Genomic DNA, 21,624 nt, shown 5'->3' with positions numbered 1-21,624 from the left:
TGTCACGCCACATCCTGACAGCAAGAATTTCTGTTACATTCAGAGGACAGATGGTTGACAGCTCACTTCTGGAACCCGTTGAGAAGCTAACTGGTTGCCTTTCCACATGAGGGGAGAGTGAGAGAGGCATAGATGGTGCAGAGAATATTGCAGAGAGAAGGATGGGTCTCGGGGGGGCTAAGCTCTGGCAGTGGAGGAGCACACACTCTGACAGGAACTTTGTTACCCTGTTCACACAGTCTCCTCCCATTTGTTCCAGCAAACAAGATTTAAACTCATGGATAAATGATTTACTCCTGCTGCTTGTTGCCACTGTTTACTCAGTGTGCCGTTGCCTTGAGTGTAGCGTTTGTTCTACCTACATATTCAAATAGTTTGATATTTTCCTTCTTATGTTTCGTGTCACTCACACGCTCCAACACTTTGTATGTGATAGGCCCCATCATAGGGGCGGGACATCTCTAAGCAGTTGAACAATCACAACAGAGCCGGTCAGCTAACCAATCAGGCAGGCAGTATGAGACACATTAAGCACTTTTTTAACATTGAAGCATACAAATATGTCAGAGGCACAAAATACAAATATGAACCTGAATATGAGCATTTTAGGGCCCCTTTGACTTTATGAATATTGTCAGTGATATCATATTATCCATACGGTTTTGTGCAATTTCTAAATAACACATGAATCAGATCAGATAATATATATATTTATTAGGGCTGTCAAGTTAACGTGTATTGTTGTTGTTGTTAGCATCTGGTGCTAGCTAGCTGCGCTAACGGATATAAGGAGCTGTTTCAATGAAAACAGAGGAGCGGCATTTCGCCGACAACTGCGCCGAGCACTTGACTTTATGCAGGAAGCCAGACAGTGGGACATGGTACGAGAAGTCAGCACACTCAGCACGGATAGTGCGCAACATGATTGCAGCGTCCAGGCAGCTTCCGTTCGAGCATATGCCTTGAGTTGCACATAGCTCCAACGATCCATCACACACACACACACACACACACACACACACACACACACACACACACACACACACACACACACACACACACACACACACACACACACACTGTATGAGAGGTTCCAGGTTGAATTGAGGCGGATATTTGTAATGTTCAGAGGTTGTTGTGTTTAATATTCATGAGAATATTTGTCATTTTCCAAATGAAACAAACATTAGCATAAAGCATATTTGTCCACTCATATGATGATAAGACTATTAAAAACTTGAAAAATATTCCTCTAAGGTACATTTAGAACAGATAAGAAATGTGCGATTAATGGCGATTAACTATGGACAATCATGCGATTAATCGCAATTAAATATTTTAATCGACTGACAGCCCTAATATTTATAAAAAATTCTAGCAAATTGGATTCACAGCATGTCTAAAAGCTGTAAATCAACATATCTAGCATTATGATGTAGGGATGCTACCAATGACACTCCAAGATTTACAATTAATGATTTGCTATGCTTTTTAAAATGTACCGCAGAGACTGTAGAGACGAAGCTTGCAAAGCTACCAAATCAAAAATGTCTTTGCACGCACATTACATTGTAGGGAGAATAATATAATCTAAATAGGCGGCAGTGTGTTATCAGATGTCTAGTTTACACAGCATGCTGGTGAGGAGAAAGGAAGGGAGAACAATGATGCTGATTGAACAATATGTGTTTACTTTCTTGGACCTGCAGGATATTTTCAGCTTGCTTACCAAAAGCCAGAGATTCAAAAGAACAAACTGAAAGTGAAAAAAAGTACTTGACCTTCATTCCAAACGCATATTATCCCTAAAAGGTAAAGCTATGGATAATGTTAGAAAAATATACTCGTCACCGGCTTGGTCTTCAATATCAGGATACATGTATTTATTATCCTTGCAAGAATGGAAGTAGTCATCACACACAGAGCTGCGTGGGACAACTGGTACTCAGAGTAGAGTCCTTGACATGCTTATATACAAGAGAGGGTGTTACAGTCAACAAGATGGAAGAATACTGGTTGAAAGCAGTATTCTTACATTAGTAAAGATTAGCCTGCATAAGCAATAAACATGACAGTCATATGTCTATCTCCATAGAGGCTGAATCATCATGTCAATCATTGTCACATAGCTATCATATGCCTAAAACAGTCCTGACGCTCTTCTAGGTAATCATACATCCTGTTACGTACATAGCTACGTAGGGCCTTTGTTATCACGTGCTACTATATATTGGAAGAGAACATTCAGTATTTTCCCAACAGATAAGTTAACTCTGGCTACACAAGGAGAACTATACCTCACCATGTGTCTTCTCCTGAGCTCCTCATTTTGATTTGAAAGGCTTGTTGAATGAACCCGTCCAGATGAAGAGGTGCATTTTATCACGGGTCACTGCCGCAAATACAAATCTGTCAGAGGTGCTGACGGCTGCTGTCATCTGTGAGGGAACAGTGAGGGCCTTCATATGTATCTGCACCGTATCACTTCTAATTTCTATTGAGCACATTTTCTTCAAGATTTCCAGGACTAACGGTGTCAGAGCAATACACACACTCACATTCACACTCGTTCCAGTGTCCTTATGGCCAGACACAGCTGCGGACCAACAATCTAAACACTCACATTCTCTCAAACATACACACGGTCATGCACATGCCTCTTTTTCAACTTCACCCCAACTGTCAAGATCCTTTCACAGTGCATGTCATGTCAGTCACACCCTCAGTTATTTGCAAATGCCCAGCGATGTAGGAAAGGACTGTTTATGTCTGTTTAAACAAGTGACCACACACCAACGCACACAATACATAGTCCTATGTATTGGCCTTTTACTGATATGTTTTCCCCGGTATGCAAGAATGAATAGAAAGCAGTCAAGTGTGTGCAAAGTTAACAGCAATCAGGAACTGGAGTGAAAAGCCCTCATTAGTAAGAACGTTAACTTATCTCCCTCAGACTACAGATATGGCCAGCCAGCACTCCAACAAAGGAATGTATCTTGTTTGCACAGTTGATATGTTTACAGTAGACTGAAAATGAATGTGCCAGCCAGCATGGACCATACCACTTTCTACAAATGAAGATTAATACTGAAACTCCATTTCACTCACAGATTTGGCTCCAAAGATTCTTTAACGTTCTTATGGTGTGACGCATATTTTGACTCAAGTGGCAAATCGATGAATTTAAGGTTCGTTGGCCATAAGTGGTACAGTAAGTGCACTTTCTGTGACTTAAAACAAACATACCTTCATATGAAAAATCTCTCCATAAGATCTTAAAGATTTGCTGCCATCCACTAACAGTTTGGCTTGGAATCCGAGGAGTAGACCCTATGACCTGGTCACTACGTAGCGTGAATGATGAACATAGTGATATCGTCCAACACACAAGGCAGGCTACTGAACTATGGCATCACTTTGGAAAACTAGGAACATATTCCCCCAGGCCTTAAAGCGTTAGCGACCTAAATCGGTCATCGCCAATGGACAGAAATAGATTCCTATATCTTTAGTTGCGCTCCGCCTTTGATCAGAAGAGTTCTAAGAAAGCAGAATGTAAGAAAATCCTCTACTTATACCATGTCAGGCTTCATCTTTTTTTTGCTCCGCCACTCCCTCCCTCTCTACGTGGCCAGGCAATGTGAGTATATCATGCCTCTGCTGCCCAGATCCTGCACGTATCTTCACAGAAAAAGGGGCAAAGGCAATGTAGGTTCGCTCGGCATTAATAAGCTGATTAACATGAGGACAGTTTAGCACTTCACTGTCACACACTCAGGACATCAATCAGGAGAGACGCTGTGCCAGGTGGAGCGCTGCCAACTGCTCTAAACAGATCATTGTAAAGAGAGGAAGACTTTCAGACTCCATCCACTATTTGGTCAGACAGAGAAGTGCAGTGTTTCCTTGAAAAAAAAGCAATGTACGGGTCGTTTTACCTTGGCTAGATGCTCATTTTGAAACTCGTGATTCTGTACAGTACAAAAATGTCACGTGCACACATTAACTTGCAGGCCTTTGCAAACCTTTTAAATGCACAAAAACATAAAACGCACTACAGGAAAGGGAAAAAACGTATAATAGAGACCATTAAAGCAATTTTCTAAACGATTTTCATGAATCAAACTGTGCGAAATATTAGAGCTTTTCATGTCTAATCACACCAGCTGATCCAGCCCTATCATCTCATCACATCAAAGGATCACAGAGGGCGAGTAACCCCGAAAAACATCTGCCAGCTGTCCGCATGCAGCATTCCAGACACAGACACATGTCTCCTGTTTTTATCTTTCACCTCCACCGCACATAGTGTGAACCAAATATTGCTAAGCTCTCTGTGACAGCAATGAAGTGATGGAGATGTCGTCAGTGCTGTTATTTCTAAAGCTTTGACGCCCACATCCAGTTTCTAGGCTTATTTCTGAATAATGACCAGAAGGTTTATTTTACAACCATATGGTCTTGCCTAGGTCATTTCATCTTTATGTTTTTAGCATAAGGGGTTAATTGTAAGGCGCGCAGGTAGGGATGGGTATCGTTTGAAATGTATCGATTCCGATTCCGGTTCTGCTTATCGATTCCGGTTCTTATCGATTCCCCGTTTCGATTCGAAAATTGTAAAAGAAAGAGGTCAAACGTTTAGATAACAAAAATATCTTTATTCTTTTAAGCTTTAACTGATATTTTTACAAATAAAAAAATATACATGCAATACAAAGGTATTGCACAATAGCTGTGCTTTATTGTAACTGAGCTTTGCCTGTGGCAAGCTATTAACAGGCATTACACTGTGCCTTGTCTTTTTCTTTTTTAGTGTAGTGGAGCCTCACTTCAGAGCATTTACAGCGACCCATCTTTGGTGTTATGAAGTGACTGAGCTCGTGAACTGTCTACGGGAGGGCGGGGGGAGCCTCGCTGCGGGGCAACTGTCGCCTGTCAGCGCAACTTACATGATGCCGTTTAAAAAAAATGAAGGGCGGTGCCGGTCGTCAGCGTACCGAGCCGGTCGTCAACGGCCCGCTGACGACCGGTTGTTCTGTGATTCTCCTGAACACACAGATGGCCAGTCCGCTATGTATTCCACCGGGTCACCGCAGCGCAGACGGACCCGGTGGAATACAGGGTCGACCGCGTTTAGGAACCGTTAAGCAGAACCAAAATTGTGTAATTTGTATGGGTACCCGGTACCCGGCATTTTCTTATCGGTTCTCATCTGGAATCGAGTTTCGGTTCCCAACCCATAGGTGAAGAAGATTTTAGCTTTTTTTTTTTTTCATCTGCCTGCTTCGTCATCTCTTCCCTTACTTGCCTTTCATCATTACTTCTCTTCTACATTTTTGACCTTTTTCGTGTTTCAAAGCATTCAACTGTTGCTAACATTTTAATAAGTACTTTGGAGGTGTTTAACAGGTTCTTCAGGGGTAGCAGTGTAAAATCAAAGCATTGCTCACATAGCTCCAAGACTATTCGTTTGACTCCAGAGACATCAGAAACATTTCTGAGACAGAACAGTCCCACTGCTCTTGAAAGACAGCTCAAAGTGACCTTAATGCCAGCGTTTTTTTGTGTTGCGACTAGTCAGGTTGCGTCTGTTTTGTTCCATTTCTTTCATTTGACATCAAATTGTTCCGAGTGTCTGCCAGAAGCATTGCATTGACTTCTGAGGAAAGCTTAATCTATGTAAATCTTTGGCTGCTTGTTTGTCAAGTGCTTGATCAGAGACAGTTCACAGTTGGTGTTGAAGAGGGGCTTTGAGAGCTCGTGTGCTCTTTTGAGCAGACTTGGCACTCATCAGAGCACCACCCTCACCCCCACCCATGCGGATGTTTGATTGTGCCATTCAACTCCAGTGTGCAAACAGATGACGTTCTGACAGGTGATGACTTGGTCTTATTGTTGTGTTTAGCCTGTGCACCTGGGTTTCTGTCGGCAGAGCGAAAGAGGCGTGCTGTTCAGGCCAGCTGATGTTCCTGTGAGCCAAAGCCATACAGCTGCTCTGCTCTGTATGTTCCTGTGTTTAGGCACACTCCTGACTCTCCAGTTAACACAGCAAATGTGCTGTTACTGTATCGCTCCTCCCCGATCTTCACTGCACTTCCTATTGTTGTTTTAGCAACAGTTAGGTGTGGCATTGGTAAGGCAACCCATCTCCCTTGAGGAGCAGCTGCCTAGTTGTATTATTCCTGTATAATATAATATATATATATATATGCAGTATGTAAACAAGATTAGGAGTTATAGAGAACCGCAGTGTCCTAAAACCCGGATGTAAACTCCTTCCGGTTCCTTCGTCAAAAACGCAATGCAATTTCTCCATAGGATTTTGGAAAATAGCTGGAAATAAGGTCTGTGGTTGAAACACATTTAAGAGAGGGATCACGTTTTGTTTAGCCGGATAATCTCCACATGTCTATCCTACTTTTATAATTTTCCAATCATAAATCTAGTCGCCAGAAGCAAAATGCTAACGTTATGCTATAAACGAACTACAGCCGGGTCGCTGCCTCAACGTCACGCCAACTTAAGATCCATATTCAAACATATAGATTGTAAATGGTACAAGTTGAAGCGTTTGTTTGAACAGTTTGCAGGAGGCAGGTACTTGCTTTCAAGCAGAACAGGGCAAACAAACTTAGTGGGAGTGTTTTACGTGTTCGGTGTAATGACGTAAAACGGCCTGGACAACTTCTGTAGTCCTATTCAGCCACTTGTTAACAACCATCGTTTTTCAGACACGTAAACTCTTCAAAAATCACCAGTGGGGTCACTGCTGATGTATTTAATGTCGTAGAACAAAACGTGATCTGTCTCTTCAATTTGTGTCAAACACAGACCTTATTTGGAGCTATTTTCCAAAATCCTAAGGAGAAATTGCATGGCTTTTTGTCGAAGGAACCGGACGTGGTAAAAATGCTAACTTACTTCCGGGTTTTAGGATGCGTCACTGCGGTTCTCTATTTTAAAATATGTGTAAATGGATCAACTTTATGATTGCATGAGATTTCGAATCCATTTTATTGCCAGATATGTTTACACACGCAAGGAATTTGATTTGGTGTATAGTGGTGCAGACATGAACACAGCATAAGGAAATACTAAGTTGTAAGGAAAGATCAAAAATACAACAAGAATAAAATATATTCAAACAACTATTCAACATTAAAGAGAATTATTAAGACAAATACTTACCAAATATAAATATACAAAATAACTACTAAAATGAATATAAGACAAACTGCTGTATATTATATTTGTGGAAAGTCCAGAGGTGGGATCAGGGGATAGGAGCTCCTTTCCCTAATACCTGTTTCTATATTTCCATTTGTATGATTAGTTTCTATATGGTTGTCACCTTGTGAAGATGGCTTGAAACATTTACAAAATGTTGGTCACAAAAAAAAGTATAAAGCTGTCTCAATAAATACTCAGTCTTGTTTCATCTCCTTCATGTTCAGTGGTTATACAGTACAGGCCAATTTCATAACGTTTCTCAAAATTACACCAACCCTTAATGTGTCTCCATAAATCATATCAGGATACAAAGCCAAGTTGTCCTCCATAGCTTATACACAAGAGAAAAAGGAAATGCCTGCCTGTTATCAATTGAGCCCCGGTGGTTGGCGGAGGATCACGTTCTGTCTTTGATAGCTCGGAAGATCTGGCAACCGTACTCCCCCGCTCCTCTGCTTCTCACTTTGGTCGCGCCTGTTTTCCATCCTCATCTGGTGGATAATTGTCCCTACAGTTACGGGTTTCTGTGCGTGTGTGTTTGCGTTCATAATTGATAGCAGCAGCCAGGCTCTCCATAACTTCCGGTTCCGTCCCCCAGCTGCCTCTGTGTAGATGAAGGTAGTTTAAACTGATGTATCATGGTGTGTCATTGAGCTTTAAGAGCAGAACATTGGGTTGCAAACAAACTGTTGTCTGTTTGCAAGGGTGTTGTGCATGTGTCAACACAATGGAAACTAAATTCAAACACTGGTATATTGTAAAATAGCAGTCACACTGACACTCAATAATAAATACGATTTTATAATTTGTATTCATTTTAGTTTTAATTCAAATATACATAAATAGCAATATTTATATTTTTGGGCTTTTTGCAAACTGTGTAGAGTGTGCATAGTGCATCTGTAGTATAAGCTTAAAACAACAATCACTCAATTTGATACAAATATTTGTTTCTGTACATATTTGTTTCAGGCCTTGTTGACATAATGGGGTAAATGTCATTATTCAATTATCATATCCGCTTTAATATTGTTGTTGCTGTAGTATTGATGATACTACCATTGAGTAATGGCATTGTACATTTACACCAGTCAGAAGAGCCCTTTTGGAGATTCTTGAGCTTGATGCTATATGCTATAATCACCAAATGTTTTGACCGCTAATTACACAGTCAAGTTACCTCGAGTCATCGCCGGTGAAGACGTGTCAATTAAAAAAAATTACCAAACTTTCAGACCTACCTGTAGCAGCGCACGTGCATGCGCACAAAACACAAATGGCCTAATTATTTGAGTGCCCTCACTGTTACACATGGCAACATCGGGCGGAAATAATGACACGGGCTGAGAGGGCCGCTGATGCGAACCAGATGAGGCACTCCGACTTAAAAGGCAAAGAGGGCAGAGCTGGACAAACTGTGAAACGACAGCGGCACACGCAGTGGGGGGGGGGACTGAGTGACATTCTTATTAAGTCATCCATATAAACACGCGACGACTTCACTCAAACACAGCAGAACTTGTGTTTGAGATCATTTTGTCACTCTTCAAACTCTTTAATTGTTCTTTTATGTGGCCTTATATGCCTGTGGGGCACAACACAAAGAGAACCCTATTCTTGTGGGATGGTTATTGGAAACTAAATGGATCCTTTTTATGTGAGCGTTGCTGCAGGGAGCTTGGCCCCGGGCCGGCCCCGAGGCCTGCAGCACCGCTCTGCTCTGGCCACAAAGAGCATTTCTCTCTCATGCGGCCCCTGACCTCTTGACGCATTTCCTGACCCAGGAAATATAATTAACACCTCGGCCCGGGCCTCGGGGTCCCACAGCCACTTACACAGCTGTCCGTTAGCTCGGCCCAGTCCAGTCAGAGTCCGGCTAGCTAGTGCTAACACTAAAACTGAGCCAAAAGACGGAAAAGGGAAGCAGGAGATTTGTTTTCGTGCATATCGCAAGAGTTTATACAATCCCTACCTCTTTAATGTCTTTGGGTGCTTGGAGGGTATTAGTGCCACTACAATATAGACATTAACTGAAGCCAAATGAGGAGATGTATATACCAACTGTTGACTATCAAAGGCTCTGTTGTCATATTGCAAATACTCATTTATCTCTTCAAAATAGTACAAAATGTTAGCATGTCGGCACTGTGAAATGGTAGCTGTACTTTGTCGACTTCTGGCAAGGAATCCGGAGGAAACCAACCCAAAAAAGAGCAACACGAAATGCAAAGACAGGGTAGGTTCGAAATATTTATCCCACTCTACTGAGAGGTTCAGTGTCCCTCTGAAAACCACATCTAAAAGAGCACATGTATACTAAAGATGTTTGATCTTCCCGTTGCTGATCATATTTAGATCCTAACTCCAAGTCAACCTTAATGGTGCCGCCCTCTCTCTAATGTTCTTTATAAAAACAAATCTATACATAATGCAACGCCGTTCCACCCGAGGTTTTTTAATAATATTGTGGCTTTCCGATGTCACGAGTGCAGTAAATCTGGAAACTTGGTTTGAAGAAGAGTAAAGTGGATTATCTGTTTATTACATATTTTATGTGGGCCATATTTCCGCAGAGATGGTTCTTGATGCTCCGTGCTCTTAAAGTGCTTTATCTGTTTTCTTCATTAGTCAAAGGCTCTTATGCGGGCGAGCAAACAGACGTTTGCACACACACACTCGCACACACACAGATTAGCCAGTTCCTGCATTTAAGCACCCCATGTGTTTGCATTTTAGTCACACATTGCCAATCTCATGGGAGCACTTTGAAGCATACTCCTCCAGAGCAGATCATAAAACAGGAGTATAAGTAGTTTTTCACATAGTTTTGTCCCAGTGCACCAACCCCCCCCCCCCCCCCCAACCCACACCTCGGTCTCCACCTTCCACCTCCATCCGCTGACTCTCTACGTGTAGGGCGAGCCTCTGCTACACCCTCACATTGTTTCTCTCCAGATGTTGCGTAGAACTCACAGATGCAGCCACGGCGGAAGTCCTGTGATCGTTATCATTTTGCCAAGTTGATTTACATTTCTGTGGACGTTAACACAACCGACACCGGAAAGAAATGCATCATTTATCACAGTGGCTGTTTCTTTCTATTCACACCTTTTTCTTTGTTTGCATCTGTAGAATGATCGCGCTATAAATCGTTGCTGTATTGTTACTCAGCTCAAAGGAAGGCAGAATTTAGGCAACATAAGTGCAGTTTAACATCCAAAGCGATGCATTTCCACTGCTGCCTGAAGTAGTTCATATATACTGTGTGTCCATGAAGGAAGATCAGTGTCTTTGTGTGGGATCCTGAATCAACCCACGTGTATTCCTGTCTCCGCAGTACTTTGAAGTGCCCTTCGACTCCAACATGAATCGTACCAAGAACCGTCCACTCGTCAGAGGACAAATCAGGTACAGTTTTTCTCCTATTTAAAAGGTCTAGCCTTCTGTGTGCAACATTTAGCAAAACAACCCCATCTGCACTTTTGATTACTTTGAGAGAGTAGGAGGAGGAGAGCATGAGTTCAGTACAGAGGCAACACTGCATGACAGCTACTAAGCCCCCAACCTCATCTCTTTCTTGTATCAATACACAAGGCTGCTACTGTTTCCTCCCTCACTGACCTTATCTTTCTCTAAGCTTGTAATTTACCGGCTATATTTTACTGACCACACCTTTTATAGCAAACAGTAGCACTGAGCACACATCTGTATTGTTTTACTCCCTTGTGTTTCTCTTTAGCTGAGTTATCATGGAGCTAAATCAGACGAGTAGCAGCAGCCACAGAGCGTAGCTGCCAATTCTAACCCTCTGCTGTACTCCTGTCAGGTGTAATGCGAGCTTATGATCAGGTTGGGAAGGAGGGGGGTAGAGGCGGAGGTCAGGGTGTTACATGACACCTTAACTTCTGCTTCCTCCGTAGTTCAGATGTCTGATAATCTTTGTGTTCAGTGAACTGCATGTATCACTGCGCTCTACTACTGTATGACTGGATATGGCGTCTTTCCTTTCTCTTCCGGAGGCTTCCACCCTCAAGCAGCAGGAATGCACTGATGCAGAAAACCAAAAGAAAAGACAAACCAACATCATGTCCTCCTCACCTATTGTCAGTGCCAGGAAACTGCCTTTATCGCATTGAACTCTTACAGGAAAGGAGCGTTATCTCATTTGTATTCAGGAAGAAAGAAAGCAAACAACCTGTTGACACAAGAGGATAAAACTTAGGAAATAAATATAACTTAAGGGACTGATCTGGAACATGTTAGTGTGGTAACTGAATTAAAAGACACTACAGGAACCTAACACTATTAATACATTTGAAATAATTGACATGGCTTTTGAATTTCCTATTGGTTTATTTAATGTATTTTTATTATTTAAAGTTAATTTATTAATGGTTATTATGCAACTGTGTATTTGTATAGACATATTTCTAATATAAAATGAAATACATTATTGTATTTTTAGGATATTTACTTGAGACCAGGAGTGTAGGTATTTTGATTGTTGTATGACATTTACCTATGTAGTGAAAAACTACATTTATCAACAAAAACACAATGAAACCCTTTCCACAACAGTCCTGTCCACATGTAGCTAACAAGTAGAAGCTAACAAGTAGAAGCTAAAGGCCCGGACACACCAATCTGACAACAGAGAACTGACACAGACGGACCCCGACTGTTGTCGCCTCCCGTCTCCTGCGTCTTGGCCATGTGTCGCTGGAACACACCGCAAAGACTTCAGCCGACGGCCAAGAAGCACGTACGAACTGCGCATGCGTGAGTGGCAATAGCTCTCCTTACCAGCAGGCGGCGGTAATGTGTATTCGTCATTCAAAAGAGTCAACAACCGGAAGACAGACTGCGTGATAACCGAGAGAAGAACAGACTGCGTGATATAAACAAACAACAAATAGCGTGTGCGTTCCATTTTCACTCTACAGCGAGAAGCTCACGGGGCTTTCCCGAACCTGTGTCGAGAGCTGGAGCTAAATGAAATCTCAGATTTGCCTTCTTAATAGTTTGTTTGGGTCCCTCACTTCCGTTTCGCTTCTCATTCACTGATTCGCTAGCTGAACAGCCAATCAGAGTGACTTATTTTGCTGACTGCCTTTGGCCGAGTGCCCGACATGTTGAATCGGCGGGTTTTCGGCCGAAAAGGCGTCGGCACGGCTTAAAACACACGACGGTGCGGGACACACCAATCTGAGTAGTGCGTGTCGACGCTCATCGTTGGCCTGACGCCCACCGACGCCCACCGACGCCGATAATCGGCCTGGTGTGTCCGTGCCTTAACAGCCTCCGTTGTGTGCTGATGCAGCATCATAGTCCCGCTGTGACTGAAACGGCCTGTTGGTACTATAACTGCACCCTGACCCTGACCCTCAGCTATCTCATCCCAGCTTCAGGAATTCTTCTTTGACATGCTGTTTAAAATCGGACCCTCATGCTGTTGAGCTGCTGATTGAAGATGCTCTCTCACTATCTAAACACATCCTCTCCCCTGGCTTTTAGCCTGTCGCTGACCAGAGGAAGCGTGTCTCTGAGACGCAAACACCGAGACAGAACATACAATCTGGTGTAGAGACGGCAAGCATATATGAGGCCAGAGTGTGCTGTCAAACAAGCCATGAGGAGGCCGCATTTTACACTTTTTCTATATTGTCTTCAAGGCGTCCCTCCTCTACATCTGTCCGACTGTGGAAATCTGTCTGCCAATGTGATGTGAGCATCGGAAATACGTTGTCCTCTCTTGTCTAGACTACAATAGTGTCTCATCTTACCCACCTTTACTGTTCTTCAGTAGAATGCAGATGACAGTCTCCCAGCCTTTGTAGTGGCTTCGCAGAGTTTGAGGCATCCACATGTGTTGATGCTGAAGAGCTGTCAGCCTGCTAGGAGGAGGAAGACAGAAGATGAGTTTTAGTTTCATCTAGGTGGTTACACACATGGCAGCTTTTGAGCCAGAAGAGAGTTTTGATTTAGGCTGTTCTGCACCAGAAAATGGAGTTTGCTTTGTTAAGATAACTTTGACAACCACTTTTTATTAAGTACAAGACAGAACTTAACCCAAAAACATGTTTCATGGGACGGCATTGGGGCCGTTAGTATAATGAAGCAGGAAAGTTATATTTTCTTCGCTGCTATATGTACAGCGTGTTGATTGTTGTTTCCTTTTTATGCTGCATCAGAATTGTCCTCTCGTGGACAATAAAGCTTATTGAATTAAATTAAATGTATTTTCAGAGTGGAGTTGACGGTGGAAAATGGATGGCAACTGTTAAAGACATATTCTGCATATATTCTCTTCATTTTAGTTTTTTGTGTCTCTACTGCTTTAAATTTCAAAAAGCTCTGTTTTTCCTGCCTGTGCTGCAGCACCTCTTTTGATTGGTCAACCACTTAGAGATGTCCTATCACGTTCAATGTGTTGGTGCACTAGCCAATAGAATGGTGAGTGTTATACTGATGTGATAGGGATGTCACTATGTTAGGGAAGTAAACAAAGGAGTCCATTAGAGGCATTTCAGGCAGGGGGTGAGTGTGTGTGAGAGAAACTCCCTCGGGGGGGAATGGTGTGATTTTAGCCTTTGCCGACCATTTACATGCACAAAAACCTTCATTTCACAATACAGGAAAGGGAAACCCCCAAAACGCATAATAGGGCCTCTTTAATGTAACAGTGTGCTCGAAGTAGTTTTATCATTCAGTTAATTTAGCTCTGTCAGCTGAAGTTCACTTTATTATTATTATTATTAATGTCACCTATCCCCTGCTCTCTCTTTGCACAGTTTAACATCTTCGTCTTTTTCCGTTCTTTGCCTTTTCTGCAGCATTAGCTTAGGAAGCCAACACTTTTTCAAAATGGTAGTCCACTTCTGTTTTGGCACAGAAGCACAAGAGAACTCTTTCAGGATTAGCCTTTTCCTCCTGTTGTATTTACATTAAATATTGGCTCCTCTCTGGCTGTCAATACATCAAGTATCTGGGTTTGTTTGTTGAAATAATCATACTAAAATGTGGGCAGAAGCTTTCAGTGATCTGTAGTGTTCCCAGTTGGCACCAGTCCCAGAAGTCTCTGTTTTGTAGGCAAGGCTTACAGATGTAGAAAGATCAGAATAGTTGTTTTCCACAGTTTACTTTCCCTCCCCGACCACTTGAATATAGAACAGGTGACTCCGTTTTAAGTAGAATCATCCTGTTTCTTTAAAGTAACATTTAAATCCCTCATGTTTTACTTTTGGATCCCTGGCCTTGATTGTGGGCTAACCAGACGTCCACATCTTTGGCTTTGGTGTTGACATTACCCACCTGACGTTATGACTGTGGCTGTGACAGACTAAGCAGAGGACGGTAAAAGCACCTCAGACCATGTGATGCACTCCCCCCTCCCCTGACTCCCACTGAGCCAGCCTGCACGGCCCCACCTCAGCCCACATAAAACAGACATAACACCACTAATCACATTAATGATGCCATCTCCCCGCGCGCCACCAAAATAAAAGCCCCGTTTGCTTTTTGAAGAAAAAGGGCCTGCTTTCGGTCAAGATTTGAATCTACCCTCTCTTTAATTTATGGAGCATTTACGAGTGAATTTGAACCAGACCTCGCCATCACTGCTTTCAATAAAAGAGCAGGGAAGGAGGAGGAGGAAGTCTTCATCCGGCTAAAAGCCTGAGCCGTGGTTTTTCTGCAGCTAGTTTTGATCTCTGGCGTGTGCACATGCTCTTCATCTTGCCGGGCTACTTTTATCCCTGACAAACTCTTATCAGATGAGCTTCCTCTAAGCCTTCCGTTTTGAGACTCTGCCATGCACGGCTGCTGACGGTTAGTGTGTGGCCACCATGGGTCTCAGTGTGTGTGTTGAACATGTGGAGCTATCATTGTCTTATCTTGTGTCTGCACAAGCCCACTAACACGCTATCACCCTATAGTTCTCATGGCGGTGACAGGCTTTTGTCTGAGCCTGTCTTTCTCTATTGCCTTTTATCACAAAAAATTCAAATTCTCCTTATTTTTCTCTCTTTTTTGTGTCCCTTCCTCTCCTCAGCCCCCTCCATGCGGTGTCCTTTGCTCTGGCCTGTGGAATTCCCGGAGTGGCCATGCTCACGCTGGCCGTTAACCCCCTGACGGGCTTCCTGGGGGCCCTCAACATCTTCCTCTACACCTGTTGCTACACTCCGCTCAAGAGGCTCAGCATCACCAACACCTGGGTGGGAGCGGTGGTGGGGGCCCTCCCCCCCGTCATGGGCTGGACGGCTGCTACGGGATGTCTGGGCCAAGGTGCGGAATTATTCATTGAAAGATATCTCCTACCTGAAGTCATTTTACACAGATGCCAAACGAGCACTGGATCTAACCTCCTCAAATCTGTAAATAGATACATTTTTGAATTTCTGCCTTTTTAATCAGACAGTAAGCCATTTGAAAACATCATATTTAGGGAGACCGGTCAATTAGAGTCAGGTCCAAGGAATGGAATATTGAGAACGGCTGATGACCTTGCATAATAGTGCATACTTCAAGTACATTAAAGTTTAAAAATCAATCCCAAGTATGAACTACGTAACTGAATAGATCCTCATCACATTATAAATTAGTCGTGCTGAGTGTGATTGATGTCAGTCTCTCCAAAAACACCAGACTCTTACAAATACACACATAATTCAATTCAAGGCTTTATTGTCATTTGCACATTAGCTACAGTGTAGATATGGCAATGAAAGACTTAGGTCACAGGCTCCTCCAACAGTGCAACATATAGGACATAGAACAAACAAAATAGTGCAAGAGACTGTTTTGAGATGCAAGTAAATACAAATAGAATAGAAATAGTGCAAGAAGAGTCTATATACAAGTACATGGAATATGATGTATTAGATTAAAAAAAATGTGCAAGATGAATATTTATGGATGTTCTTTAAAAAGTGCAGGTGTAAATTAGGTAATCAACAAATAAACAGTCTCAGTGATCACACACACACACACACACACACACACACACACAGACACACAGACACACAGACACACAGACACACAGACACACACACACACACACACACACACACACACACACACACACACATCACGCATACTTAGGAGCTTGGCATATTGGAGGATTTCAACAGCTATTTGAAAATACTTCCTGGCTGTAAGGCCAAATGTTATGTTGTGGATAAACCAAGTTATTTGGAATAATTGTATTGACTAAACAATTAATTAATATTGTAAACAAGTTTTAGTTGCAGCCCTAGTTAAATCACGTTGCAGTGTTTCCCTGCACCACATCCTTCAGTGAGCTGCTTGTTGCTCCTCTCCGGATCATCAGGGTCCCTGGTCTCACACTCGTAAAGCTTTATTTACACACGGCGCAGGATCCCTGCAGCGCTCACACTGCTCTTGTTCCTGGGGAGTTTGAATGCCCTTATTGTGAGTCTCTTTGCACAAAAGCAGCTGCCAAATGAATGTAACATTAAGTTAGCGAAGAGACGCAGACTTCGGGGGGGCTTAAGCAGCTTGTTTGGGGGGGACATTAAGGCTTCTGTTATGGCAACTGCATGATTTGTGTTTCATCGTGTTGCCACCATTTTCCTCACGCGAGTTTATGCTCTAAATATTAGGATGGCTCTTTCAACGTAATGTTTAATAAATGTGCTTTTCATCTATAAATGGAAGCAGTTCTATTTCCATTCAAGGACTTGTGATTCCATAGTAACTCATCATATTCATAAAAACTTTAAAAAACAATCCAGCCTTTACAGAGGATCAGCCTGAGATGAAATTGCTCTTTGAATTAACCGGGTGTATAAAAAGCATTACGCCTAATGTCCCTGAAAGCCGAGTCCACCATCAGAGATCAAACCCAGTCCTCACTCTGAACTCAGACAGGAGTTATCATGTTCCCTAAAAGCCAGGCAAAAGAAGATCAGTATTTGTGTGTTTTCTTTCTCCCTGCAGCGAGAAATAATACAAAAAACACAATTAGTGTGAAGAAAAACCTTATTTCACGGCTGATTCGATTTGTCCATTAGCAGGATTATAGCACAATGTTAAAGTAAAAAGCAGCACTCTGTTTATGTTGTTTATGCACATTTTTTTCAGCACTACATTTTAAAGAAAATAATAATATGATTTTGGCCATAGTGCAGCACTAATAGTCATTAACCGAAGCACCGTCTGATCCGCATCGTTCACTCTGTCGTTATGACATTGGAAAAGCATAGCCGCTTTTTTTTGGTACATGTATTTGTAACCTCTTACTAAAAATATACTTAAAAAGCATCTTGTAAGTATATTTTAGAATACAAGAGAAAGGTTTGCACTGAGCTGTTTGTGGTCACTGAAGTGTTCAAATTCTGGAAAAACTATTATTACAATTGTTGGATTCAAAAGAAAGCTTTCGCACCGTTCCAAACATAAACCATTTATTTCCGGCTCGTATTGGCAAACTGAACGCATTATAGTCCCTCAGATTCCCCTCCCTCATTCTCTCCCTCTCCCCCCCCCCCCCAGGTGCTCTGTTGATGGGTGGTTTCCTGTACTGCTGGCAATTCCCTCACTTCAACGCGCTCAGCTGGAACCTGAGGGAGGACTACTCCCGCGGCGGCTACAGAATGATGTCCGTCACCCACCCCAGCATGTGCAAGCGGGTGGCCCTGCGCCACAGCTTGGGCCTCATCGGCCTCTCCACCTTGGCCCCGGTGCTGGACGTCACCACCTGGACCTTCCCCATCATCTCCCTGCCCATCAACCTGTACATCAGCTACCTGGCCTTCCGCTTCTACCGCGAGGGCGACCGCGGCAGCGCCCGCAAGCTGTTCTTCTGCAGCCTGTGGCACCTGCCCATGCTGCTGCTGCTGGCCTTCACCTGCAAGAAGCCCCGCAGAGACCCCGAGGAACCCCCCCCCGCAGCCTCTTTAGCCCTCGCTCTGCAAAGCTCACTGCCTTCCTAAACACTTCTTAGACCTCTGAGAGCTTTTATTTTTACTGAGATGCTCCCTCAGTGTCTTCAACCACTCGTGCTCAGAGGGGTCTGCATAATGGACGCATTATTTTATCCGTGTGCTTTAAGGTGGTCACTGCAGATCAGGAAATGAGCTGGAAATGATTTGGATCAAAAATATCTGACTTACAGAAAACACACATCAGTTTGTTGTCATTTCAAATGTGTGTGTGTACTGTATATATTCTGTATTTATTTATATTGGGGTTCCTCTCCATGTTGTACATGACTGATGTCTTGTACAGTGACTGTAATCGCTCCTATGGATCCACACAGGGTTCACTGTCTGCATTGCACAAATGCAAAATAGAAGAAGAGGATATTTAAAGGACGTGAAGACATCATGGTGATCACAGGATCTCTGTTGGAGCTCTCAGTCAATGTTTAAAAATAAGAGAAACATAAACTATATGAAGCATTTATGACAATGCACGTGATATCTATTCATTGTGTTTTCACTTTCTATCATTCTTTGAGATGCCTCTTTGTATTTCGCTTCTCAGCAAAAGATGTGTCTTCATTTTTTGTCATTATGGTTTAATTAAAAAACGAAGGGAACATCTAACCCCTGTACACAAGGGCAAATGTTCTCTTACAATACATGCCTCATCATTGTTATTCTATCTTTTGTGTCATCATTCCACTTCATTTAAATCTTGTAAATTGTGTACCTGAAGCCAAGGCCTTGTTAGGTGCTGCTGCCTCCACATAATGTATGGATTTAAGTTTCAATGATAGCCTTAGTGGATATGCTACAACATTGCCATCCCTCCAATGAGCTCTATTTAGCAGGCCACCTCTGCACCTGTCAGTCAACATGTGCTCCCCTTCCGCCCTTTACCCCTAGTTTTGGTATTGGGTTACAATTCCATCACCGCACTCGGAGAAACGAGCGTCCCCTTCCCCTCGCTGCCATCCTCCCTCCATAAAAGGGGGCAGTGGGATTTAGCCAAGGCCGGGAGACCTGAAACGGCTCGACATCCTCGTAAAGTGTCCGACCGGATACAGAGTTTCATATCAGAGGGAGGGAGGGGAGCGATCGAGCCAGCTGTTACAGTTAAGAGAGAAGTGGGGACAACACACACACACAACCAACCAACCTGTGTGCAGATTGAATATCAACCTCCAGGGCTCAGGGTGACGGCCTGTCATGGTTCACAATGTCCGCTCCTATAGAGGTAGAGAGCTGCTGTCTTGTCCTATGAGCCAGGAGAACAGAAAGCTACTGCTGATGCTGTTCTGAGTTATATTTCATATTCAGTGTTAGGTCAATGGCTTTGAACAGTTGCTCGATTTATTCGCCACAACCAACGGAAGCGTTCCTCCTCAGATTATACAAGAGATGTCTTTGAGCTGCTGTTCTGATGAAAGGTAAATCCAGCCATTATTCCAAAAAAGCCTCCAGCTAGTTTATTTAGTCTCAGATTGAGGTTTGGGAGTTATTCAATGACATTATGAACTTTACTTATGCCAACAAGTGCTCTCTGAAATGTGTTTTTTGTAACTTAGCTCGGATGTTTTAGCTTCCCCTTTGAGTGATGTATGTGCTGTTTTTAAATCCATACACTCTCCTTAAATCTGACTTTACAGCGTCTACGATTGTGATTTGGTGACATCACAGCCCGTGGGAACAATTCAAGGACTGACACAAGGGGGATGTGGAAACTTGAAACTTCCAGTGCGCATACACCGAGAATTAACTTTACCAGATTGAACGTATAAAAACAAAAAGAGAAAAATTATACTTTTTGAAATGAGAAATATTTGCATATTCATAGATTCTGAGGTTTTCATTAAAGGAATCTGAGATATCATTTTCAAGAGGTAAGTTTTTGTTTTTTTTACTCCAGACACTTAATCATTATGTAAAGTATATAATAATTCATAGGTATACATCATTATAATTGTACAGTATCTGAATGGGATTTTGCCATTTTTGCACTTGAGATTTTTCACATTTAGCTAACAAAATGTAAGAAATGTTTTTAAAAGTCTATAATCACAAGCCATTTATATTTCATATTCTTGTTTTTTTGCATACAAACATGGAAGCTTCTCTCCTTCTCATTGCTGATACTAGTCAATACACCATTTATGTTAATTGCTGAGATTTTCCTCAATTCAACAACACTAAAGGGGCAACATATTCATCTGTAAACAGGAGAGTCCCATCTGAAGTCCTCCCAGCAGCTTTAACATCCAGAGGGGAAAACAGTAGAGGCAGCAGGATTGAAAGCAGCAGTGAAGTCTCAGGATGACGGATGACCTCTGGCCTGCCTTCAAAGGTTGGTGTTGCAACATAGAATCCAAAGCTCTGCAATAAACTATAAAGCAGCGTTTGGACAGAAACTAAAAACCCATAATGTAAAACTATCTCTAAGTCTCTGTAGGAATATCAGAGAGATAAATGATTGATTCCGTGGGAAATAAACTTGCATCACACGCAACAGGTCATCCTACCAATGTTTTTCTATGAGGAAAATAGAGATAAAAAACGAATCTCCTCCTGAAAATACTTATATTTTTGTACTTGATCACAAGCTCTCTGTATTTACTGTTTTTAAAAGAGCGAGGCTGTTATTTCGACGTGCTTTTGACTTTGTGAATTGCAGCCAAAACTGCAAAAATAAAAGCCTTTATGTTCATATGCAATAAAAACACATATAAGTAGATGTCGTACACATTTAGTCAGTCTGTTCGTTCGTTTTAAAAAGATGAAAACAGTCTGTCAGTGGTTCTATTTCATAACTCGGCCGAGGTTCCCCGGGTTTATATTACAGATCTGTTTTGACTCATCTCCAGTCTCAGATGAAAAATAGTCGCTGAAACTTTATTCTTCTTTCGTTCTCTCTAAATTAAGTGCATATTCCCACTGTTGGGCTTTTTATTCAATACAGGGCTCCTCAAGTGTTCCCAGATATAAATGTTAACAGTGCCTGCGTTAGGAACATGACTGAATTACGCACAAAAAAACTCCTAAAAAGAAACGTGTCCATGTAGGGTTGCGTTTTTTATCACTCTCTTGCTATTCTGATATATTCTCTATTAAATATAAATGTACTATTTTAATAAAACGATATTAAGTTGCTTGACTTCTCAAAGTTAGAGGGAGGCCTCTATCTCATGAATAAGACAATAGTTAAAAAGCAAAGTCGTTATTAATTATTGTATTGTTAAAATAAATAGAAATGTCCTGTGCAACCTGTTGAATGAGTGATTTTAGCTTTATAATACAGTCTTCTATTTGTTCAAGCCGTGAATTGACAGGCTGTTGGTAGCCTAATATTTAGAGACGTAATTCATGCGTAACATCTCAATTAAGACACATATAAGCGACAAAGAGTGTTCTAAATGCATAAGTAGTTCTTGTTAATAGTTATTTGTCCTGA

General features: G+C 42.2%; 1 protein-coding gene across 2 annotated transcripts in view; it reads left to right on the top strand.

Annotated features, from left to right (window-relative positions):
• LOC117547419 (protoheme IX farnesyltransferase, mitochondrial) overlaps positions 1 to 18,847 on the top strand; it is a 45,977-nt gene extending 27,130 nt beyond the window's left edge. For both annotated transcript variants that reach the window (XM_034218175.1, XM_034218176.1), the window contains 3 exons: positions 10,571 to 10,641; positions 15,284 to 15,516; positions 17,746 to 18,847. In XM_034218175.1, coding sequence (XP_034074066.1) covers positions 10,571 to 10,641; positions 15,284 to 15,516; positions 17,746 to 18,185 — 744 coding nt within the window. In that variant the 3' untranslated portion in view covers positions 18,186 to 18,847. The remainder of the gene's footprint in view (positions 1 to 10,570; positions 10,642 to 15,283; positions 15,517 to 17,745) is intronic.
• Positions 18,848 to 21,624: the final 2,777 nt, after the last annotated feature.

The sequence above is a fragment of the Gymnodraco acuticeps genome, unplaced genomic scaffold (genome assembly GCF_902827175.1).
Source record: "Gymnodraco acuticeps unplaced genomic scaffold, fGymAcu1.1, whole genome shotgun sequence".
Taxonomy (NCBI): domain Eukaryota; kingdom Metazoa; phylum Chordata; class Actinopteri; order Perciformes; family Bathydraconidae; genus Gymnodraco; species Gymnodraco acuticeps.
This window is presented reverse-complemented; position numbering and strand designations above follow the sequence as displayed.